The 23,316-nt window shown below is 44.9% G+C and overlaps 1 protein-coding gene across 1 annotated transcript in view; it reads left to right on the forward strand.

Annotated features, from left to right (window-relative positions):
- Nucleotides 1-22,212, forward strand: part of LOC124615388 — a 226,368-nt gene extending 204,156 nt beyond the window's left edge. Inside the window, exons 7-10 of the mRNA XM_047143218.1 lie at nt 19,249-19,352; nt 20,809-20,937; nt 21,284-21,384; nt 21,763-22,212. Of these exons, the coding sequence (XP_046999174.1) occupies nt 19,249-19,352; nt 20,809-20,937; nt 21,284-21,384; nt 21,763-22,047 (619 nt within the window). The 3' untranslated portion in view covers nt 22,048-22,212. The remainder of the gene's footprint in view (nt 1-19,248; nt 19,353-20,808; nt 20,938-21,283; nt 21,385-21,762) is intronic.
- The last annotated feature ends 1,104 nt before the right edge of the window (nt 22,213-23,316 follow it).

A 23,316-nucleotide genomic window follows, 5' to 3' on the forward strand; every position in this document is an offset into this window, starting at 1 on the left:
GCTGTCCTTGCTTCTCCTCGGCCAACAAAGGAGGCGGCCACGCAGACTTGCGACCTCACATTTAGTACCACGGTCGTCAGATCGGCCAGCGCAAAGATCGCCCGTTCAACCTCACCTCTTTCGCCTGCCCACTCTATGGCTCACCCTTCGTCGGGTTCTGCTAAATCTCGAGCCCAAAAGTCAGACGCCAAGTCTTCAAAAAAAAGAGCATTCTCGTGAAGAGTTTTTACGTACTGCAACTTCACAACCATCGGTTCCTCCTTCATCCAAACATACCTCCAAGAAGGCTACGAAGAAACACAGTTCCTCTCCTTCTCCGCCAAGGCGTGTCCCATCTACAGCACCACCTGGCGGAAATCGCCCTCGGCCATCTTCTGTGTCGCCGAGGCGCACTGTTGGTGGCCGGTCAACTGGCCGATCGTTGGTGGCAGGAGCTGCTCCTGACCAACCTATGGATCAGGATCTTCTGCCTTCGACTGAATGCCATTCCATGCTGTCGGTCGCAAGCTCTGAGCAGTCGTTGAGTTGACAGCACCCTTGGTCACGTTCCTCCATTTTCTGTTCACCCTATGTCCATTATCCACTGGAATATCCGCGGCATTCGCGCCAATCGGGAGGAATTGTCGATCCTCTTACGATCCTACTCGCCGGTCATCTTCTGCCTTCAGGAAACAAAGCTGCGTCCCCATGACCGCTTTGTTCTCCCTCATTTTCAGTCCGTCCGATATGACCTCCCCTCTGTTGAAGGCACTCCAGCCCATGGAGGACTCATGATTCTGCTCCATGATACTCTCCATTATCACCCAATCCCCTTAAACACTTCCTTCCAAGCTGTCGCCGTCCGTCTTTCCCTTTCTGGATACACGTTCTCTCTTTGTACGGTATACATTCCATCGTCTACACCGATGGCACGAGCTGATCTCCTTCATCTTCTTGATCAGCTTCCACCCCCCCCTATTTGCTGGTTGGGGACTTCAATGCCCACCACCCGCTTTGGGGATCTCCACATCCTTGTCCACGTGGCTCACTATTGCTAGACGTCTTCCACCAAGCGGATCTAGTCTGCCTCAACACTGGGGTCCCCACATTTTTGTCTGCCTCCACGGCAACTTTATCCCATTTGGACCTTGCGGTCGGTACTGTTCCGCTAGCTCGGCGCTTCGAATGGTTCGTCCTTGATGATACACACTCGAGTGACCACTTTCCATGTGTTCTTCGACTGCAGCCTCAACTGCCATATATGCGCTCGCGACGCTGGAAGTTTGCCCAAGCCGATTGGACACTTTTTTCGTCTCTAGCGACATTCGATGACCGTCGCTTTCCCAGCGTCGATGATGAGGTCACACATTTTACCGACGTTATTCTCACAGCTGCGGAACGTTCAATACCACGCACCTCCGAATTGCCCCGGCGCCCTCCAGTTCCTTGGTGGAACGAGGCATGCCGTGACGCAATACGTGAGCGGCGACGTGCTCTTCGCGTTTTCCGTCACCATCCAACTTTGTCCAACTGTATCCGATATAAGCAGCTCCGTGCGCGATGACGTCGCGTCATCCGCGATAGCAAGAAGGCAAGCTGGAAATTCTTTACTAGCTCATTTAACAACTTCACTCCCTCCTCGGAAGTTTGGAGTCGGCTTCGACGGTTCTCAGGCGCGCCTAGTTTCTCCCCGGTCTCTGGGCTCACTGTCGCGCATGATACCTTAGTGGACCCCGTCGCAATTTCTAACTCATTGGGTCAGCACTTCGCTGAGATTTCGAGCTCTTCAAATTACCCGCCAGCGTTTCTCCCGAAGAAACGTGCAGCGGAAGTGCGACATCTTGCTTTCTCCTCTCAAAATCGCGAAAGCTACAATACTGTTTTCTCCATGCGCGAACTCCAACATGCACTCTCTTCTACTCACTCCTCCGCCCCAGGACCGGATGGTATCCATGTCCAAATGTTGCTGCATTTATCAACCCATAGCATGCGTTACCTCCTTCGCCTTTATAATCGAATTTGAACCGACAGTAACTTTCCCAGGCGATGGCGGGAAGCTATTGTCGTTCCCGTTCCGAAACCTGGAAAGGACAAACATCTCCCCTCTAGCTATCGCCCCATTTCTCTCACGAGTAGTGTCTGTAAGGTTTTGGAGCGTATGGTCAATTATCGTTTAACTTGGTGGCTGGAGTCCCGCAGTCTTTTAACACCAGCCCAATGCGGATTCCAAAAGCATCGTTCTGCTGTTGACCATCTTGTTGCTCTCTCCACTTATATCATGAACAATTTTCTCCGGAAACGCCAAACGGTAGCAATATTTTTTGATCTGGAGAGAGCGTACGATACCTGTTGGAGGACAGGCATCCTCCGCACACTGTTCTCTTGGGGCTTTAGAGGCCGGCTGCCCCTTTTTCTTCGCGAATTTATGGCAGAGCGCACATTTAGGGTGCGGGTGAACACTACTCTCTCCCGTACTTTCTCACAAGAAAACGGGGTACCCCAGGGCTCCGTGCTGAGTGTTGTACTGTTTGCCATCGCCATTAATCCAATTATGGATTGTCTCCTTCCTGATGTCTCGGGCTCCCACTTTGTGGACGATTTTGCGATCTACTACAGCTCTCAACGGACCAGCCTTCTTGAAAGACGTCTTCAAGGATGTCTCGATCGCCTCCACTCGTGGAGCATCGAAACCGGTTTCCGTTTCTCACCCAGTAAGACCGTTTGTGTTAATTTTTGGCGACGTAAGGAGTTTCTTCCGCCCTCCTTACATCTAGGTCCTGTCAACCTTCCGTTTTCCGACGTCGCTAAATTCTTGGGTCTTATGTTTGACAGAAAACTGTGCTGGTCCTCCCACGTTTCCTATCTTTCAGCTCGCTGTCTGCGTTCCCTCAACACCCTCCGTGTCCTGAATGGTACCTCTTGGGGAGCGGACCGGGTGGTCCTTCTCCGCCTCTATCGCGCCTTAGTGCGCTCGAAATTGGATTATGGAAGCATAGTCTACTCCTCTGCTCGGCCGTCTATTCTTCGGCGTCTCGACTCTATCCACCACCGTGGATTACGTTTAGTGTCTGGAGCTTTTTACACCAGCCCTGTGGAAAGCCTTTATGCTGAGACTGCTGAACCTCCGCTGTCCAATCGGCGGGCAGTCCTTCTGAGTCGTTATGCTAGCCATCTGTCTTCCATGCCTGCTAATCCAGCCCATAACCTTTTTTTCGACGCCTCCTTTGATGTCGGGTATGCAGGCCGCTCCTCCTCCCTACTACCCCCGGGAGTCCGCTTCTGTCAACTGCTCCATTCTCTTTCCTTCCGCTTTCCTCAAACCTTCTTGACAACTTGGGGTACAGCACCGCCTTGGCACCGTCCCCGGATCGACTTGCTCCGAGACCTATGTCAATTTCCCAAGGATGGTACCTCTACACTTGTTTACCGTCGGGCATTTGCTGCTCTATGTGCACAAATGACGGAAGCCACATTTATTTACACCGATGGCTCGAAAACATCGTTAGGTGTAGGGAGTGCCTATATTGTTGGCGACACCCCAAATCACTTTCGGCTTCCCGACCAGTGTTCGGTTTATACTGCGGAGCTTTACGCTGTTCTCCAGGCTGTCCACTACATCCGCCGCCATCAGCGGATACAGTACGTAATCTGCTCAGATTCTCTCAGCTCTCTCCTAAGTCTCCAAGCTCTTTACCCTGTGCACCCTCTGGTCCACCGGATTCAGGACTGTCTGCGCTTGCTCCACCTGGGGGGCGTCTCAGTGGCGTTCCTCTGGCTCCCGGGACACGCTGGTATCTGTGGAAATGAGGCGGCCGATATAGCGGCCAAGGCTGCAGTCTCTCTTCCTCGGCCAGCTCTTCAGTCTCTTCCGTTTACCGATCTACGGAGCGGTTTATGTCGCCAAGTTACTCATTTATGGCATGCGCATTGGTCAACACTTCCCCACAATAAATTGCGGGAAGTGAAAGCCGTTCCTTGCGCTTGGACCTCTTCCTCCCGAACGCGTCGTCGGGAGGAGGTAATTTTAGCTCGACTCCGGATAGGGCACTGTCTTTTTAGTCATCGACATCTTTTAAGCGGTGATCCTCCCCCACTCTGTCCCCACTGCTCTCAGCTGTGGACGGTCAGACACCTTTTAACTGAATGCCCCTATTTTAATCCGTTACGCTCCCGTCTACAGCTATCGCCTGATCTATCGTCGATTTTAGCAGATGACACGCGCTCAGCTGACCGCGTTCTACAGTTTATTAGTGACAGTGAAATGACGTCAGTCATTTGAAGCTTTTTTTTTTGGGGGACAACCAACCCCTTTCTATAGTGGACTTTTAAGCATTCCTTCTGCCTTTAGTTTCTCAAATTTTCTGACTTTGTTTCCATTGCTGCTGATTTTAAATTTCGTTTTTTTCCTGTTTTCTACGTCACGGGCTGGGCGCTAATGACCATAGAAGTTTTGCGCCCTAAAACCACAAACAAAAAAAAAAAAAAAAAAATTCCTTCCATATGCGTGACTTCTAAAATAGGCAGATTACTTAGGAAGCCCCCCTGCGGGTCCGGGGTAAGAATAGGCCCAAGGTATTCCTGCCTGTCGTAAGAGGCGACTAAAAGGAGTTTCAACTGCTTCGGCCTTCTATGTGATGGCCCCCTGGGGGTTTGACCTCCATTTTTCAAAATTCTACAGAAGTACGAGCCTTTTGGGGAAGGACACCTTACATGGTGTACCACTGGTCCTAAGTGCACTAAGACCGTGGCACTCAGCATTGCACCGGCGTTGTAACCCTACCCAGTATTCCTCAAATTGGGCCTAAACGCCTGACGGGTTGTCCAAGTTACGCCCATAGTGCATCTCCATCTGCACCAGCGATCATGATGGACTTTCCATGGCACCAGAAATCCAGCATAGTAGCCAGCCCGTTGTGGTGGAGTCGTCATGTACCCTCTAGGTTGTAGCCCCCTGACAACACAGGGATCATACTGCCGATACCTGAGCTGCACCCTCCCCACGTCGGCCAAGGAGTAGATGCCCGTCTCCTTGGGGCATCAGGACTCCCGGCAACGGTCATCCTGCCAGGTGGCCCTTGCTGCGGCTGGGTGGCGCCCGTGGGGAGAGCCCCTGGTTGGAGTGGGTGGTATCGTGGCGGACGTTTCGCAGATGAAACGTCGTCATGTATCGGGTCACTCTGCGGCCGAGTCTTTCAAAAGAAAAGGTACCGTTTCTAGGTCTGGTTCTCCTGCCCTTTCCCCCTTGGCCACTCCATGGGAGGAGGGACAGGCCCGCCGGCTTGGGGCGAAGTACTTCCCCCGCTATTTGGTCTGTTCTCGAACCGATGGGGGGATGTTCGCCACCTCCAAGCCCATGTTCTTTGTTCAGCACATTGAGGACATCTTCAGGGAAATCGAGGCTCTCAGCAAGATGCGTTCAGGGTCCGTTCTTATCAAGACCACCTCCGCCACACAGTCGGCGGCGCTCCAGGCGTGCGACTGCCTAGGGGACATCCCAGTATCCATTGTCCCACATCTGACACTCAATAGGACGCAGGGGGTTATTTTTCATCGTGACCTCCTGCTACAATATGATGAGGAGCTCAGGGCCAACCTGGAGCGCCGCGGCGTGCATTTCGTCCAGCGAGTCCAGCGTGGCACCAAAGACCGTCGCATCGACACCGGGGCCTTTATCCTCGCCTTCGAGGGGGACGTTCTCCCGGAGAAGGTAAAGGTGATGTGCTACCGGTGCGACGTGCGACCTTACGTCCCGCCTCCTATGCGCTGTTTTAGGTGTTTGCGCTTTGGGCACATGTCACGGTGTGAGGCTGAGCCCCTTTGTGGCGATTGTGGACGTCCTCTTTGTGAGGCACATACATGCACCCCACCACCTCGGTGCATTAATTATCCTGGCGTCCACTCGCCTAGATCCTCAGACTGCCCCGCATATCAGAAGGAGAAGAAGATACAAGAAATCAAAACTTTGGATCGGCTCTCTTATTCTGAGGCCAGGAAGAAGTATGACCGCCTCCATCCCGTGCCATTGACCACTTCGTTTGCCTCAGTTGTGTCCACTCCTTCCGCGGTATCCTCACTCCTATCCTGTCCCCCCTCCGCCCATCAGGGGGCTCTGCCTCCGCCTCCCAAATCCCTCCCTTCCAAATCCTCCTCCCCCGTGGCCCCCACCCCCTCTGCCCCAGGGGCCACCCTTCCTCCTCCTCCTCCTCCTCCTCCTCCTCCTCCTCCTCCTCCTCCTCCTCTCCCCCCGCCACCTGAGAAGCAATCCTCTTCTCAGGCGTCCATCGGGGAAACGTTCCGGACCCCAGCTTCCGAGGTCCGGCGTTCCAAAACGGACCCCGCACGTGAGGACCTTCTTCGGGTCCAGCCCACCATCCCTGTGCCTCCTCAGCCTTCCAAGAAGGCCTCAAGAAGTAGTCTCTATCCCCCTCTCCACCCCGGCGCATTTCGTCTGACGCTCCATCCGTGAGTCGCTGCTCCCGGCCGTCCTCAGTTTCGCCAGGACGCTCTGCTGCCAGGCGCTCAGCTGGCCTCTCGTCGGCAAATGATGCTGCCCCTCCTACACAACCAGGGACAGCGGCCGCAGCTGGCGACGACTCGATGGAACCGGATCCGCCTCCCACCGGTTGTAGCGTTGTTCCCTCGCAACCTGGCCCTCCGCGGCCGTCGAGGTGACCAGCTCTTCCCCCGTCTCGTTCCCCCAACTTTTTGACTAGCGATGGCCTTGTTACATTGGAACATAAGAGGTATTCGATCTAATCGGGAGGAATTAAAACTGCTCCTCCGCCTGCACTGTCCGCTCGTCCTTGGTCTCCAGGAAACAAAGTTGCGCCTGACTGACCGTAATGCCTTTACCCACTATACCTCGGAGCGGTATGACCTCACCCCTGTGGACGGTATCCCAGCTCATGGTGGGGTCATGTTGCTCGTTCGGGACAATGTCTATTACCATCCCATCCCATCCCATTGACCACCCCACTTCAAGCAATAGCTGTCCATATTACTCTTTCTGCTTTTACTTTTTCAGTTTGTACCATCTACACTCCACCATCATCTGCTGTTAGTCGGGCTGACATGATGCACCTGATCGTTCAGCTTCCCCCACCGTTTTTATTGTTTGGCGACTTCAATGCCCATCATCCCCTTTGGGGCTCTCCTGCAACCTGTCAAAGAGGCTCACTCTTGGCGGATGTCTTCAACCATCTCAATCTTGTCTGCCTCAATACCGGCGCCCCGACTTTCCTCTCGGACTCTACTCATACCTACTCCCACTCGGACCTCTCGATCTGTTCTACCACTCTTGCCCGTCGGTTCGAGTGGTATGTCCTTTCTGACACCTATTCGAGCGAACATTTCCCCTGTGTCGTTCGTCTCCTGCACCACACCCCATCCCCACGTCCTTCGCGCTGGAACAAACTGAAAGCTGACTGGGGACTTTACTCCTCCCTGGCGACCTTTCCGGACCACGATTTTCTCAGTTGTGACAGTCAGGTCGAATACCTCATGGCTGTTATCATCAATGCTGCCGAACGTTCCATTCCTCGTACTACCTCTTCTTCACGTCACGTTTCCGTCCCCTGGTGGACCGAGGCTTGTAGGGACGCTATCCATGCTAGACGACATGCTTTACGCACCTTTCGCCGCCATCCTACGTTGGCGAATTGTATTGAATACAAACGACTTCGAGCGCAATGCCGTAGAGTCATCAAAGACGGCAAAAAAGCTTGTTGGGCCTCTTTCACCAGCTCCTTTAACAGTTTTACTCCCTCTTCCGTCGTTTGGGGTGGCCTGCGCCAGCTGTCGGGCATTAAGGCCCACTCCTCGGTACCTGGCCTGACCTCAGGTAATAAGGTCCTTGTTGATCCTGTGGCTGTCTCCAACGCCTTTGGCCGCTTTTTCACGGAGGTTTCAAGCTCCGCCCATTACCACCCTGCCTTCCTTCCCAGGAAAGAGGCAGAAGAGGCTCGGCAACCTTCCTTCCACTTGCTGAATCTGGAAAATTATAATGCCCCCTTTACTATGCGGGAACTTGAACATGCGCTTGCACTGTCCCGATCTTCTGCTCCGGGGCCAGATGCCATTCACGTTCAGATGCTGGCACACCTTTCTCCGGCGGGCAAAAGCTTCCTTCTTCGTACCTACAATCGCGTCTGGACCAAAGGTCGGGTCCCCATGTGTTGGCGTGACGCCGTCGTTGTTCCTATACCCAAACCCGGGAAGGATAGACACCTTCCTTCTAGTTACCGCCCCATTTCTCTTACAAGCTGTGTCTGTAAGGTGATGGAGCGCATGGTTAATGCTCGGTTAGTCTGGATTCTTGAATCTCGACGACTACTTACTAATGTCCAATGCGGCTTTCGTCGCCGCCGCTCCGCTGTTGACCACCTTGTGACCTTGTTGACATTCATCATGAACAACTTGTTGCGAAGGCGCCAAATGGTAGCCGTGTTCTTCGACTTGGAGAAGGCTTATGATACCTGTTGGAGAGGAGGTATCCTCCGCAACATGCACAGGTGGGGCCTACGCGGTCGCCTGCCCCTTTTTATTGATTCCTTTTTAACGGATCGAAAGTTTAGGGTACGTGTGGGTTCCGTATTGTCCGACGTCTTCCTCAAGGAGAACGGAGTGCCTCAGGGCTCCGTCTTGAGCATAGCCCTTTTTGCCATCGCGATCAATCCAATTATGGATTGCATTCCACCTAATGTCTCAGGCTCTCTCTTTGTCGATGACTTCGCTATCTACTGCAGTGCCCAGAGAACATGCCTCCTGGAGCGCTGCCTTCAGCATTGTCTAGACAGCCTCTACTCATGGAGCGTGGCAAATGGCTTCCGGTTCTCTGAAGAGAAGACGGTTTGTATCAACTTTTGGCGCTATAAAGCGTTCCTTCCGCCATCCTTACATCTCGGTCCCGTTGTTCTCCCATTCGTGGAAACAACTAAGTTTCTAGGGCTCACGTTGGACAGGAAACTGTGTTGGTCTCCGCATGTCTCTTATTTGGTGGCCCGTTGTACACGTTCCCTTAATGTCCTCAGAGTTCTTAGCGGTTCATCTTGGGGAGCGGATCGCACTGTCCTGCTTCGCTTGTATCGGTCCATTGTCCGATCGAAGCTGGATTATGGGAGCTTCATCTACTCGTCCGCTCGGCCATCCCTCTTACGCCGGCTCAACTCCATCCACCATCGGGGGATACGTCTTGCGACCGGAGCCTTCTACACTAGTCCTGGGGAGAGTCTTTATGCTGAAGCTGCCGAATTACCATTGACCTACCGGCGCGATGTACTGCTGTGTCGGTATGCCTGCCGGCTGTTGTCTATGCCCGACCACCCCTCTTACCAGTCCTTCTTCACCGATTCTCTCGACCGTCAGTACGGGTTGTATGTGTCTGCCCTGCTGCCTCCCGGAGTCCGCTTCCGTCGCCTGCTTCGGCAATTGGATTTTGCCCTCCCTACCACCTTCAGAGAGGGTGAGAGCCCGACACCACCTCAGCTCCAGCTCCGGTTCATATTTATCTCGACCTCAGCTCACTCCCGAAGGAGGGTACTCCGGCTGCAGTGTATTGCTGAAGGTTTGTCGAACTTCGTGCTCGACTTGCCGGTCACACCTTTATTTACACCGATGGCTCCAAAACTGACGATGGTGTCGGCTGTGCCTTTGTCGTCGGGGCCGCCACCTTTAAATACCGGCTCCTCGGCCAATGTTCGAGCTTTACGGCTGAGCTTTTTGCTCTCCATCAGGCCGTTCAGTATGCCCGCCGCCACCGCCATTCATCGTATGTACTTTGCTCTGACTCACTCAGTGCTCTTCAGAGCCTTGGAGCTCCCTATACGGTCCATCCCTTGATTCAACGGATACAGCAGTCCCTCCATTCTTTCGCTGATAATGATGGTTCTGTCAGCTTTCTGTGGGTTCCCGGACATGTAGGAGTGCCTGGGAATGAGGCTGCGGATGCTGCAGCCAAGGCTGCAGTCCTCCTGCCTCGGCCAGCCTCCCATTGTGTCCTGTCATCTGACGTTCGTGGGGATGTATGCAAGAGGCTTGTGTCGTTGTGGTGGGATGCTTGGTCATCCCTCAAAGGAAACAAGCTCCGGGCAGTCAAACCGCTCCCAACTGCTTGGACAACCTCCTCCCGACCATCTCGGCGAGAGGTGGTCCTTCTGACCAGGTTGCAGATTGGGCATTGCCGGTTTAGCCACCGCTACCTCTTCTCCGGTGACCCAGCCCCGCAGTGCCCTTGTGGTCAGGCATTAACAGTGCGCCATGTTTTATTGTCGTGTTCCCGTTTTAGTCAATTTCGTGTTGTCCTGTCCCTGCCATCGACTTTGCCAGATGTTTTAGCTGATGACGCTCGAGCAGCTGCTCGTATTCTGCGTTTTATAACTTTAACTGGCTTGTCCAAAGACATCTAACCTTTTTTACTTATTTTATCTGCATCCTTGTCAGGTCTATCTGGTGTTCCCCCCCAATCCCCCAATCCCCTTGAGTTTTACTAGATTCCATGTGCTCTAACAACAGTGACTGGGCGCTAATGACCTCAGCAGTTGAGCGCCCTTAAACCCCACCCAAAAAAAAAAAAAAAAAAAAAAAAAAAAAAAAAAAAAACTTAGGAAGAATAATATTAATGTCATCTTCCATCCACCAGCAACGAGCAGGGCCTTAGATCCATTAAAGACAATTTCAATTTCAATTTCAATTTACAATTGAGGATGGCGGGAGTTCATAAAATTCCCTCTGCGTATACGAGTCAGACGACACGAACATTCCAGGAACGCTGTGTGGAACACGGGACACACTCGCCTGTAGCAACCTTTATGATCAGCAGTAGCAGAACATTGCATTTCCATGGGACATTCAATGGAATACAATAATGCTAAAATTTCAGCACTGGATTCCAGCTTCTGGGACTCTGTAATTAAAGAATCTGTGGAAATACATCTTACACATAATTTAATAAATCGGGATACCAGCTTTCAACTGGATAAAAATTGGGATCCAATTATTAAAATTATGCGATCACAATGGAATGGCATCCTCAGTAGATACTCAGCAATTATATTGTTCTTACTTCAGTACAGAGGGCAGCACACACAACTTGGCTGCCTCTTGCACATCACCTGCTAATGCATGCACTGTAAACTGCCAGTGCGATTCGCATGTGCAAAATTTGCTACAAATACCATGACTGCATCAGGTCTCTTCAGTACTTTGTGAATACACCTGAGGATGGCCAGTCATCTCTGGTCCAAAATATCGTGGCAGAATGTTGATGGAATCCGGCTACAAACCCAAAAATTCCAGGAAGAACATATGTATCTTACGGCTTGTTTCAGGTGTCCTTTGTACATTGCTAGTCATTATTGCCATAGTCACATCATGGTCACTGATACCAGCTTTAATATGGACATTCTCAGGTATATTTGTTGCCATTAGATCCAATACATTTCCATCATGAGTGGCACTTCTAACTACCTGTTCTAGGTAGTTTCCAAAGACACGTAGTAATGTTTCACATGATGTCATATCACACCCAGACCACCAAAACTGTAATTTTCCCAATTAAATGATGGATGATTAAAGACTCTACTGATGATTACAGTATGATTGGTAAATGTATGTACAAGAAAACTGAAGTTCGCAGGTACATAAAAGTTGTCTGGTGGTTGATGTAAGCATGCAATACAAACTCTATCTGCGCCTGTGATACTGAGTCTTGCCCAAACAATCTTATGTGCAGCCTCTGATTAATGCTGCTGGATTTATTTTCTTGTCTAATGTGACAAATAGACCATATCCATTTACCTTTAGTCTGTCCTTTGATATATGCCTAAATTTCCCCAAAAAATCTCACTGCTGTTAACTGCAGGTTTCAGCCAGATTTCTGCACCTAGTATTATGTGAGCTCCACTAGTTTTTGGAGCACTCCAAACCCTGGCACTTTGTTACAAATGCTTTGTGAATTAACTACTAGGATTTTGTGGGGGAGAGGGGAGGGGATGGGGTGCGATGGCAGCATTCCTTTAAATCTTAGGCTATTGCTGTGTCTGGATCTCCTACAGCTATCATTATCTGGGCTGGATGGAGTGTCATCTAACCTAAAACAAAGAACCCTTGTGTTCAACCTATGCATAGTCAGGTCCATGGTTACTAGCCACTGATAGGTAGTGCACAACTGGCCCATTTAGGGTGGTCCTACAGTTTTTAACCCTATGGCGCAAGTACAGAAGTCGCAACCTAGCTTGTCACAAAACATTCGAAGTGTGTGGTACAGTCCTGCCATTCTACTCATAACCAGGTGGCCGTGATCACTTCTGGGGACAATGCTGCAAACTGTGAGTTGCTCTGAAGCTCCATCTGTAAGGGTGGTCTTCTCAACCTTCTCCACCAATTTCTGGAGTGATCAAAGTATGACTTTTTAGCCTATGCAACACCATCATTTGTTCCAGTGTGCGCTACAGTCCGCAGTTGCTTGCAGCTTGTTCCCTCCAGCACTCATCAAGACTGTGTGTTTAAATGTCTTAGATATAGAGCTTACTACTTCATAAAAAAGTAAAAGAAGTGATGGGCAAGTTTCATATGAACACCTGTATTTCATACAGCTGTGAGCCAAATTATGGTTTTTGTGGTCAACAATAAGTGACTGATATCCCATGCATCTTCGACAGCATAGTGAAGTCTGACGCAGCAACTGTTAGCAATCTGGCAATGCAATTTGCCAGAGCATCTCGGTGTCTGACAGCTATCCCCTATTCTCCTGCAACTCCCCCCCCCCCCCCCCCCCCTTTCTGGTGCCGTTAGTGCAGAACATTTTCAGCATTCCAATAGTCACTGGCAGCTGCGTGCGTAGCAGAAAAGTCTTGTAATCATGAAGTTCGCTCTTCAGTTTTTACTAGTCACAATTTATTTTACTTTTATCAGAAAATAGAAATATTTATTAACACAAATCATACCTTTATTTAAAAAATAACTTTTTTACTTTAATTACTAATCATATGAAAATGAGTATTCACAATAAATTCAAATTTTGTATAAAAATTTAAATCATCAAATAGAAAACACTTTTTTTAACTGAACAGTAATAGTGATGTACATAAATAGTATCAGTTATTTTATTTCATCCAGTGAGTAATTAAAAATATATTGTATTTTTTCATTAAGAAATTAAGATTCAGTATTTAACATATTGATTTGATAATAAATATAGAATGCAAATAAAACAAAAAAAAGTTGTTCATAATGAGAATCGAACCAGACTTCATGATTAAGAGACTTACATGCTACACAATCAGCTAACAGGAATGTTATAATATTGGGAGTTTTTTGTAGTGAACAATGTCAGAAATCTTCTAATCAGAGGTAAGTGTGGTTGAGGATCGTCATACTGCTCAGTAAAGTGTGGTCAAAACACTGACCTTTGAATTCCAGAAGTATGAGGGGTGTCCATTATATAATGGAACATCATTTTTCTTAGCCTGTTATGGTCCAAAAAATTTGACATCCTTAAACATTCCCATGTCATCTCACATGTGTATATATACTAAGTCCCACTAGATGGCAGCGTTTGGACTTGCCTGCAAAATGCTGTCAGGAACTGGTGTGCTCCTAACAAAGTGCAGTTACTATATCTATTTTGGTGAGAAACCACACCATCACTAATATTCACAGGCATTTACAGAAATCTACAGATACTGGGTATTGGAAAAAGCATCACTTAGGCAAAGTGTCGTTTTAAACAAGACATGAAGGAATTCTGTCTGATCTCCCATGTGCAGGCTGACCATACACAGCGTTTATGCCTGCAAATTGCACACTCTCTTATATTGGTTGACTGACAAATAACAATGAAGCAACTCGGTGGTCAACTTGACACCTCCACCAGTAGGCTTACTGAAAGGTTTGTGGCTGCTGGGTTCCTTGAAGCCTAATTGAAGAGCATAAAGAGCAGAGAAGGAATAACTGTGCTGAACTGCTTGCTCATTATGAGGCTGAGGGTGACATTTATTGTCAAACATTATCATAGATGATGAAACAGATTCATCACTTAGTCTGAAATAAAATGGAAACTTGTGGATTGCTCACTGATCCTGATGCAGGTGAAGAAGTAGCATTTCCAGTGTATCTTGAGACACACATCTAAATAGTACCTGAATGGAGGCGCGCGCACACACACACACACACACACACACACACACACACACACACACACACACACACACTGACACAGTGAAAAATTGACAAAAAGCAAAGGGGTATATCATCCTTAACTGAGAGAGAGAATGAGGTAAATTTATGGGTAAGGTTCGCACCATTGGGCGTTTAAAAGTGTGATAGTGAGAGGAGATTAGCAGAAGTATCAGGACCAATACCAGAATTTCCAATAGAAGCTGCTTTTCCAGAAATCTTAATTCCATATCAGGAAACAGAAGCAGTTGATTTGAATGTTTGTCAAGCAAGAAAACTTGACCCTCCAAACTATTAAATAGGGACTCATTTTTCTGATTTGAAATAGAGCTCGTTGGTTGCACTTCACAAGCACATTACTTAAAAATCAAAGGATGTGTTCTGCATATGGTCAAGCATAAGACCTAATTGTCCATGTGATCTCCTCCTCCTTGTTGTTGTTGATTTTTGATTACTTGTGAGATTAAACCTGGATCAGTTATATTATGTGGGCTACAATGCTAATAAATGAATCAAATACACTGCTTGTATTTTGTGTAACAGAGTTGGAGAGGATGGCGAAAAATCAGGTCAGAAAATGAAAGATGTAGGAAACTAAAATAAACTGAAGAAAGGAGTAGTTACTGTAAAGAAAAGCTGAGGTAAATTAAGGCCAGATGGGTGGTGAGAACCAAGGACATGTTGCAGTGCTACTTCCCACCTACGGAGTTCTGAGAAACTGGTGTCTTGGGGAGGAATCCACATGGCATGTGTGGTGAAACGGGCAACGAGGTAATGACTGTCATGATGTACAGCATGCTCTGCGACAGGATATTGTGTGTTGCTAGTATATACCCTCTGTCTATGACCATTCTTCCTGACTGATAACTGGGTGGTAGTTATAGCGATGTTAAAGGCCAAACAGTGTTTACATAACAGCTGGTATAAGACATGATGTTTCAAAGGTGTCTACTTTTGATGGTACATAATTTGCCAGTTACAGGGCTGGAATAGGTGGTGGTAGGTGGCACACAGGGCAAGTCCTGCAGTGGGGATGGTCACGGGGGAGGGGCCATAGTGTAGGAAGATAAGTGTGGAAGGAACATAGGGTTTGAGAAGAATATTGTAGAGATTGGGTGGATGATGATACACTATCCTAGGTATGGTGGTAAAAATCTGACCTCATTTCAGAGCTTGATTTTTTTATGGATCAGCATTACCAGGATTGGATGTGATGGTCTGAGGGTCTGGAAAATCTGCTTTTAAACTAAGCTGTTAGGATAATTATATCCAGTGTAGGATGAGGTGAGTGTGGTGTGTGGTTGTATGGTGTCTGCATCAGAACAAATGTGTATGCCTTGAATGCCAAGCCTGTATGGGAGGAAATGTTTGACATGGAACGGCTGACAGCTGCCAAAATGTAACTACTTTTGTTTGTTAGTACATCTAATGTGGGCATAAGTGTTTTGCTGGCCTCCAGTGTGGATGAGATCAACATCAAGGAAAGTGACATGAGATTCAGAACAGGAATATTTGAAATTTAATTGGGAGAAAGCCTTCCAAGTATTCCCCATCTCCAACATCGGTTCACAACCCTTCTTCAGGTTCCTAGATGACCCTAACCTATCCTTTGCATATAAGATCTACCACTGTAGCACATGACCAAAAGGAGTATGTTAGTAAAGGTCTGTGTCAGGTGACTGGTACCTCTACATATGGTGTCTGCCATAAAGATCCCAAGCCTGTGACTCAAACTGGCATACAGTCCATCCTTAAAACCTCAACCCCCTCACAAGGACTAACGCCTAAATACATAGAACTTCTCCTCCCACCCAGACCATGCACCCCCGCCTTTTACCTTCTTCCTAAGACCCACAAACCCAAATTTCCTGGTCATCCTATAGTTGCTGGCTTCAAAGCACCCACCGAATCTATATCTGCCTTAGTTGATCAACATCTGCAACACATAGTACAAAGACTCTCCTCCTACATCAAAGATACCAACCATTTCCTAGATCATCTGAAATCTGTGCCCATCCCACTCTCACCACACACCTTGCTTGTCACCACTGATACCATCTCCCTCTATACCAACATCCCCAAGGTAAATAGTCTGCTTGCTGCTGAACATTTCCTCAGTCAACACCCACTTGATTCCAAACCTATGACATTTGTCTTGCTCGCCCTAACCAACTGTATAACCAACAATTACTTCACCTTCGATGGACAGACATACAAACAGATCAGGGTAACAGCCATGGGAACCAAGGTGGGTCCTTCTTGTGCCAATCGTTTCTTGGGTCACTGGGAGGGTGCTTTCCTGTGATCCATATGCCTTCAGTCCCTGGTTTGGTTCATATACATTGATGACATCTTTACCATATGTGCTCATGGTGAGGCTGACCTGTTAAAATTCCTGAAATCTCTAAATACCTTATCCCAATTAAATTTCACATAATCCCTTTCCGAATCCCATGCCACTTTCCTTGATGTTGATCTCATCCGCACTGAAGGCCAACTACACACTTCCATCCACATTAAACCTACTAAAAAACTACAGTACTTACATTTTGACAGTTGCCATCCTTTCCATGTCAAACATTTCTTCCCATACAGCCTTGGCATTCGAGCAAACATATTTGTTCTGATGCAGACTCTTTACAGCAATACACCAGCACTCTTACTTCAGCCTTCACTGGATGTAATTATCCCAATAGCCTAGTTCAAAAGCAGATTTCCTGGGCCATCACATTGAATCCTGGTATTGCTGATTCCCCCCCCACCCCCCCACCCAAAAAAAAAGAAACTGCGGAAGAAACCACTTGTCAGCCAGTATTATCCTGGTCTTGAATGTATTAATCAGTTAGTTCGACAAGGCCATAACTTTCTAAAATCATGCACTGAAATGAGATCCATTCTGTCTGAGATTTTTTCCACCACACCTACAACAGCTTTTTGTTGCTCTCCCAATCTCAACAGTATCCTTGTTGGAGACATCGGTATGACTACCAGCGAGTTGCCAGTCAGGCTAATGGGCATAGGCACAGGGTGTATACATGCAACACACAATATCCTGTTGCAGAGCACGCTGCACAATATGACAGTCATAACTTTGGTGCCTGTTTCACCATATGTGCCATCTGGATTCTTTCCCAGACGTGAGTTTCTCAGAACTCCACAGCTGGGAACTAGCACTACAACATGTTCTTGGTTCTTGCCACCCACCTGACCTTAATTTACATTACTTCCTTCTATCTCCCGCTTTCATTTTCTTACCTGTCTGTTTTATGTTGTTGCCTCTCCCACCTCTGTTACATACAATGCACTTAGCTTTTCACTCTTATTAGCATGTGCATGTTGATTCAGTAGTAATGTCTTACATATTACCCTATCTTCCACCTTTAAGCTCTCAGGTTCCCAAATCTCATCCAGTGCAGTCCCCAATAATCACTCTTTCCTTCTCAACTTGTTCGGTAAGTTCCCCCCGACCCAGGGTTCTAAGTGACTTTCATCAATTGTACCCTGTTCCCTAAACCTCTCTAGTCCTTTCCCTTCACCCCTCTTCTTTCCCATTCAACTCTTCTGACAGGAGGAGCAGCCACTGTGTGTGTGTGTGTGTGTGTGTGTGTGTGTGTGTGTGTGTGTGTGTGTGTTTGTTTTCCTCCTACTGCCACTGGTGAATGCAGATTTTTTGATCTGTGTCATAGTGTTAATTTATAAATTTTTCCATCTCACCTCTTCCAACTATCTTATTCTTCATAGTAACTTTATTTATGTGATGTCCCCCTTGTTCCTTCAGCATTTTATTTGCTTATTTAATTTTACTTTAAGTGCTAATCACATGTTAACTTTCCATCTTCAAGTGCACTTCTTTTTGGCCAGTCTAAGTAATTTTCTTCCAGTAAATTTCTGTCCTTTATTGAGGTTTTGCATCTCTTATGAGTGATGAATGGAAATGAAAATAGTATTAATCATTACATACTGCTTTGTAAGTATACTGTAAACTGAAAGTAATATTGTACATATGAGAGATGGAAAGCAGAAAGGGGTCTGTTGTTGAACATTTTGGATTTTGAGCTAGTACAATTTTTATGCTCAAATTTAAATTTTTAATAACTTGTAAAAAAATATTTCTATCTCTAAATTTGAATGAGTTGTGACAGATTAATTATTGGTGGAAAATGTGATTTAAAGTTCACTTTCTTACCATTGTTTAATTTTATATAATTAAGAAACAAATTCTGCCTATATATTTTATACTTACGTCCTTTGTCAAATAATGCAGACTTTCTTAAGTTAACATAGTGAATTTAGTGGTTAACCCCCTTCAGACCCACAGCACATTGTAAAGTAAAAAAATTAAAAACCAAATAAACTGGCCCTAAACTGAGATTTTTGTAAAATATTTGTATTTTTACTGAGTTTTATGGCAGTGGTTAGACCAAATTTTTACTGAAGCCATTAATGGGCCCAAAACCATCTAAAATTAAAGTTCACAAATCCACCAAAAATAGATTACTGAGATAACATATTTTATAGTGGCATAAGGATTTGATTTTCTACTTCTGAAATACTTATCTGAAGGTGTCGAAGACTATTCACAAACAGCATTTTTGCCTCTTTTTCTTTGGTTGTGGGATATCTGGCTGGTCAGTTTCTTTCTCAGGATCCTCATTGCCACTGACTCTGAATAGCAGAGTAATCACGTAGATGTAGACTTGAAGCTCTGGTTTTATTTCAGGGCACAATGTCTTTTTATTCCTCTTTGCAATAGACCGTGTCATTTCTGAAACAATAATCTTTCCATTGTCTTTTCATCCCTGCCAGAACTATGGCAGCAGGAGACAAGAGTCCATTTTCTTTGCCAAAGATGTGTTGTGCAAATTCATTTCTCTCAATGTCCATTTTGCAATGTACACTACCTTTGTAGCTAACAGTGAAGTCTAGGGGATATACTTGGTTATGTGAGGTCACTATTTGCTTTCAATCTCGCATATGTTGATGGGAAAGGGAAAGGTTATCAGCAATTGTAATTCAAATTTAATAATGATAATTTAAATAATTTTGCACTGTATAACAACTCAAACAACGTATTAAATTTACTTTTAAAATTTTCAGCTACAATATAAAAAATAAAGCAAGGTTTCAAGAGTATCGCTTGGATGCAGTAGGCTCATACAAGAGCCTTAACTGCTTGACTGGCATGACATCACCTCAAAAAAGTAAGAAACATAGATAATTTTTGAGTTTTGTCAATTTTTAAAAATGTTTCTTAGATCTGTTAGTTGCCATTACTTCGTAATGCCGGGACAATTCCTTTGGAAGGGCATTGCCGACTTCTTTCCCCACCTTTCTGTAATCCAATGGGACTGACCAAATCAACCTATCACTGCTGCTTCATTATGCATGATTTTTTGGTAAGAATTACTGATCTACAAAATGTCGCGCCATGTATTAATGAAAGAACACCTTGTACTGCAATTTCTTGTTCCAGGAAACAGGCGGAATTTTAAAAATAGATTTTGACTTGTCTGCTTTGAATTAATTTGAACTGTGCTTATAGCATAACAACCATATATCATTACACATGTTTGACAGTAGTTGGTTTATGCTCTGTGAATCACTCAGATTGTTGATTTAACTATTCATTGTTCCAGTCACTGTTAGATACAATTGTAAATGCATAATATTAGAGGGAAGTGGTAACTCGGAGAACATATTAATATCAGTAAATGATAAAAGCTAATTCTCTGAATTTTGTGACTGAATCTGAAGACTACACGCTACCTGCATCAAACGACATACATTTTGTGACCATACTGTCCCTTAATTTAATTTTAACTTTTCATACTAACTCTCTTATTTTTTAACTTAGTGTTGTAGTATTCACTAAAACATCTTTCTAGATTAGTGGCAAGATAACCATAAGAGTAGGCCTATAAATTAAAATCCTGGCCCATATGTTGTAACAATTTTATTACTGTTGCACAAGGTCAGTTCCTCAGAATAATTGATAGATTACAAATGTCCCCCTAGATACATAAATCTCTTGATTTTGTATGAAAGCACTACTATTAAAAGGTATTTATACCTTTGATGGATAAACTTACTGAGTAATAAAACTATCATTTTTCCCTGCTCCACAAGCTACTGCAGCTACGTATAGACTTAAAAGTGCAGTCTTTTGATGATACCATTTCTCATATCCACATATTTTGGTTTTTGTGTTTTTACGTATAAGATAACTTTAGACACAGTAGCTGGACTCGGTAGTCAAAAGGCTCATAAAGAAGACTGAGGACTTGGCTAGTTTGGATAAATTTGTTTTCAAAGCTATAGAGAACAGCTACGCACATGGACGAGGAGGAGTGCTCAGACAGTTCCGCTATCAAAGCACAACTCAGGGCCCACCCTCACAGCTTTACTTTCACCAGTGACTCATCTCCTATCTTTGACCCCTAACTTTTTTGAGGGTCTATATGTTGTCTGGCCTCAGAGCCCTGTAGAGTCCAAAATTATACTGCTTTGATACCACAATGTTTTTCTGGTGTTTATACTTCAAAATTAAATGATTGCAATAATGTGAGTGGAGTTGGTAATTACGTAGAATTCCTGTATTGATAATTAGACTGATATGTTTGATTTGTATAATTTAATCTGCTGTTTACTACCTTTCAGCAACTGTTGATGATTACCTGGTAACACCATGGGGCAAAGATTACAAAGTCCATGAAGAAAATAATGAAATACAACTTGGCTCTGTCACCAAATACACAATAAACAGAAACAATATCCATGATCATGAGAGTAAGTTCACAACCATGAGCAGAAAAATGTCGTCAGAGTGAAATTTGAACTGATGTTAAAAAAAAAAATCTTGTCAAGCTTCTTAAAGATATCACTAAAGTCTTTTGTATACAGTTATTAAAGTAACAAAAAACTCAGTTTTCTGCTTTTTGCTTTGTAATACTGTATCCCACTTATAGTATAAACATTTTCTTATTGTTAAATGTTTTTTTCAAAGTCAAACTTCTTTACAGATTGCAAATAAAACTCTAAAAACTTTATTCCTCTCACAGATTGTATTGAAAAAATAGGCACTGGGTTTTATTATTGAACAATGGCCATTAACATAAACTATTTCATTTTTAAGGTGAAAGAAAAGTTGACACGAGCAGTACCTTTGAGGTTAAAAGAAAACATCCTTTTACAAGTAATCACAAGATAAAGGCTGACACAGCATATTCAGTCAAGGTAAGAAGTGACAATTCTGCCATACATGGGTGTGTACCAAACATTTCTTCATTTGATAGAATTTCTGGAGACAGAGGAAGAACTTTGTTTTCACATGTGACACACTGGTTATTTCCTTGCATTGACAAAAATATGTCTGATAGTTCAATTTCAAAATTAAATTCTCTGCAGACAGAAATTAATGAAATGGGAGATTTAGAAGATTCCTCTTTAGAAAGTGTTCTTTGCAAATTCAATTCCCTTATATTATCATTCCATTGGAGTGATACTACTTCAGAAAACTCTGGGCAGTCAGCTGCATGTGAGGTAGAAAATTTGTCTCTGATAGAAATTATGAACAAGAACGCTTATGTAACATCAGATTTCTCTTCTGAGCAGAGACATCAGTTATCTGAAGTGCCGATCCCAAGAAACAGCAATCAACGATCCAGCCTTAGCAAACAAATCAGCTCAGAAACGGAGACTACTTACTCCTGCAGGAACTCCGAATTGGAACCTACTTATTCCTGCAGGAGCTCAGAGTCTGAGAAAAGCTATTTCTCTGTAACTCACTATGGAGATGCAGATTATGCCTGTTCAGAAGCAGGTACATTCATTAGTATCAATTCAGAACATTCTGCTCCTGTGACTGTAGAAGAGTATGGTTCTGTTCAGTCTCTATAAGGAACAGTACAAAAAGTTTATCCTTTGTGACTTTGAGATACTTCATGCATGTTGATATTTTCAGAACCTGTGCATGTAAGGAAAAAAGTTTGTACTTTCTTTTGTACTCATTTTGGTGCTATACCACTTTCATTTTGTTACTCACTTCATTAGCTCATGTATATATTCAGCTGGAAAAAATGTATTAAAGTGTTATAGCCTAATTTTAGTACATATTTCATTTTACATTATGCAATAATAAAAACTGTATTTTTATTTTAATCCTCTTCTTTCTGTTTATAGAGAACTTGTCTAAAGAAATAAATTATTGATTTAAAACTTAAAGCTAGTAGGACATGTCTGTTACATAGAAATATCTATGTAAGTTTTCTCAGTCTGAATGTAAACTAAAATAGTAATTACTTCATACCAATTTAATCCTTTCTTACACAATTCTGTAAGGTATGAGGATTCTTAGTTACTTGCCATTGTGTAGCAAATTCATTGGTGCCTAAGTTTGTGGTTAATAGTGCAAGTGAATTTTAAATGAACTGTGAAATACACATCACATAATTAAAAGTAACTCCTGCACAGATTATTCACCTTTGCCAAGGGTTTGGGGGTGTGATATTCAGTGCAAAGGTTGCTCGTAGACATGAGGCATAAAAGTGGAAATGCCCAGATATTCAAAGAGAAAGTAAAAGGATTTAACAACTCCTTCAATTATTCATCACGACATTTGCTATCTCAGCAATGTAAATTACAGTTAACACTAATGTGCGATTGAACATTACATTAGTATATAAGCAACTGATAATGTTCTGTATAAAGTTCCTGAAGTACTGCAAATTTTAGGTAAAAACAGCTGGGCAGTGATAAATTTTTTATAGAAAACTGCACCCTTAACTATAACAATAATATAAAAGATCTGAACTATAGTGACAAAACTAAGCTTCATTCAATTAAGTGACAATAAGTGGGAATTACAGATTAATGAACAAAGTGAGTTTTTTGATATCAGGATATTAAAATTAAATTGAAACATGGGAAGAAATATTGAGCAAAAATTAAGTAAATAATGTTTGAGACTCAGCATTGTAGAAAGGGGCATGACCACCACTGCTAAAATTTTAGTTTTTGCTGCCCCTCCCCCCCCCCCCCCCTCCCCACCCCCTCTCCACCCCCTCTTCAATCAGACTTACTTTTTAAGGAAGAGAGAAAAACATATCAAAAGTTCGTACCCCTGAGGACTGTGCCCATGACAGCTGCCCACCTGTCCAGCCACCAGCT

The sequence above is a fragment of the Schistocerca americana genome, chromosome 1, assembly GCF_021461395.2.
Source record: "Schistocerca americana isolate TAMUIC-IGC-003095 chromosome 1, iqSchAmer2.1, whole genome shotgun sequence".
In the NCBI taxonomy this organism is placed as follows: domain Eukaryota; kingdom Metazoa; phylum Arthropoda; class Insecta; order Orthoptera; family Acrididae; genus Schistocerca; species Schistocerca americana.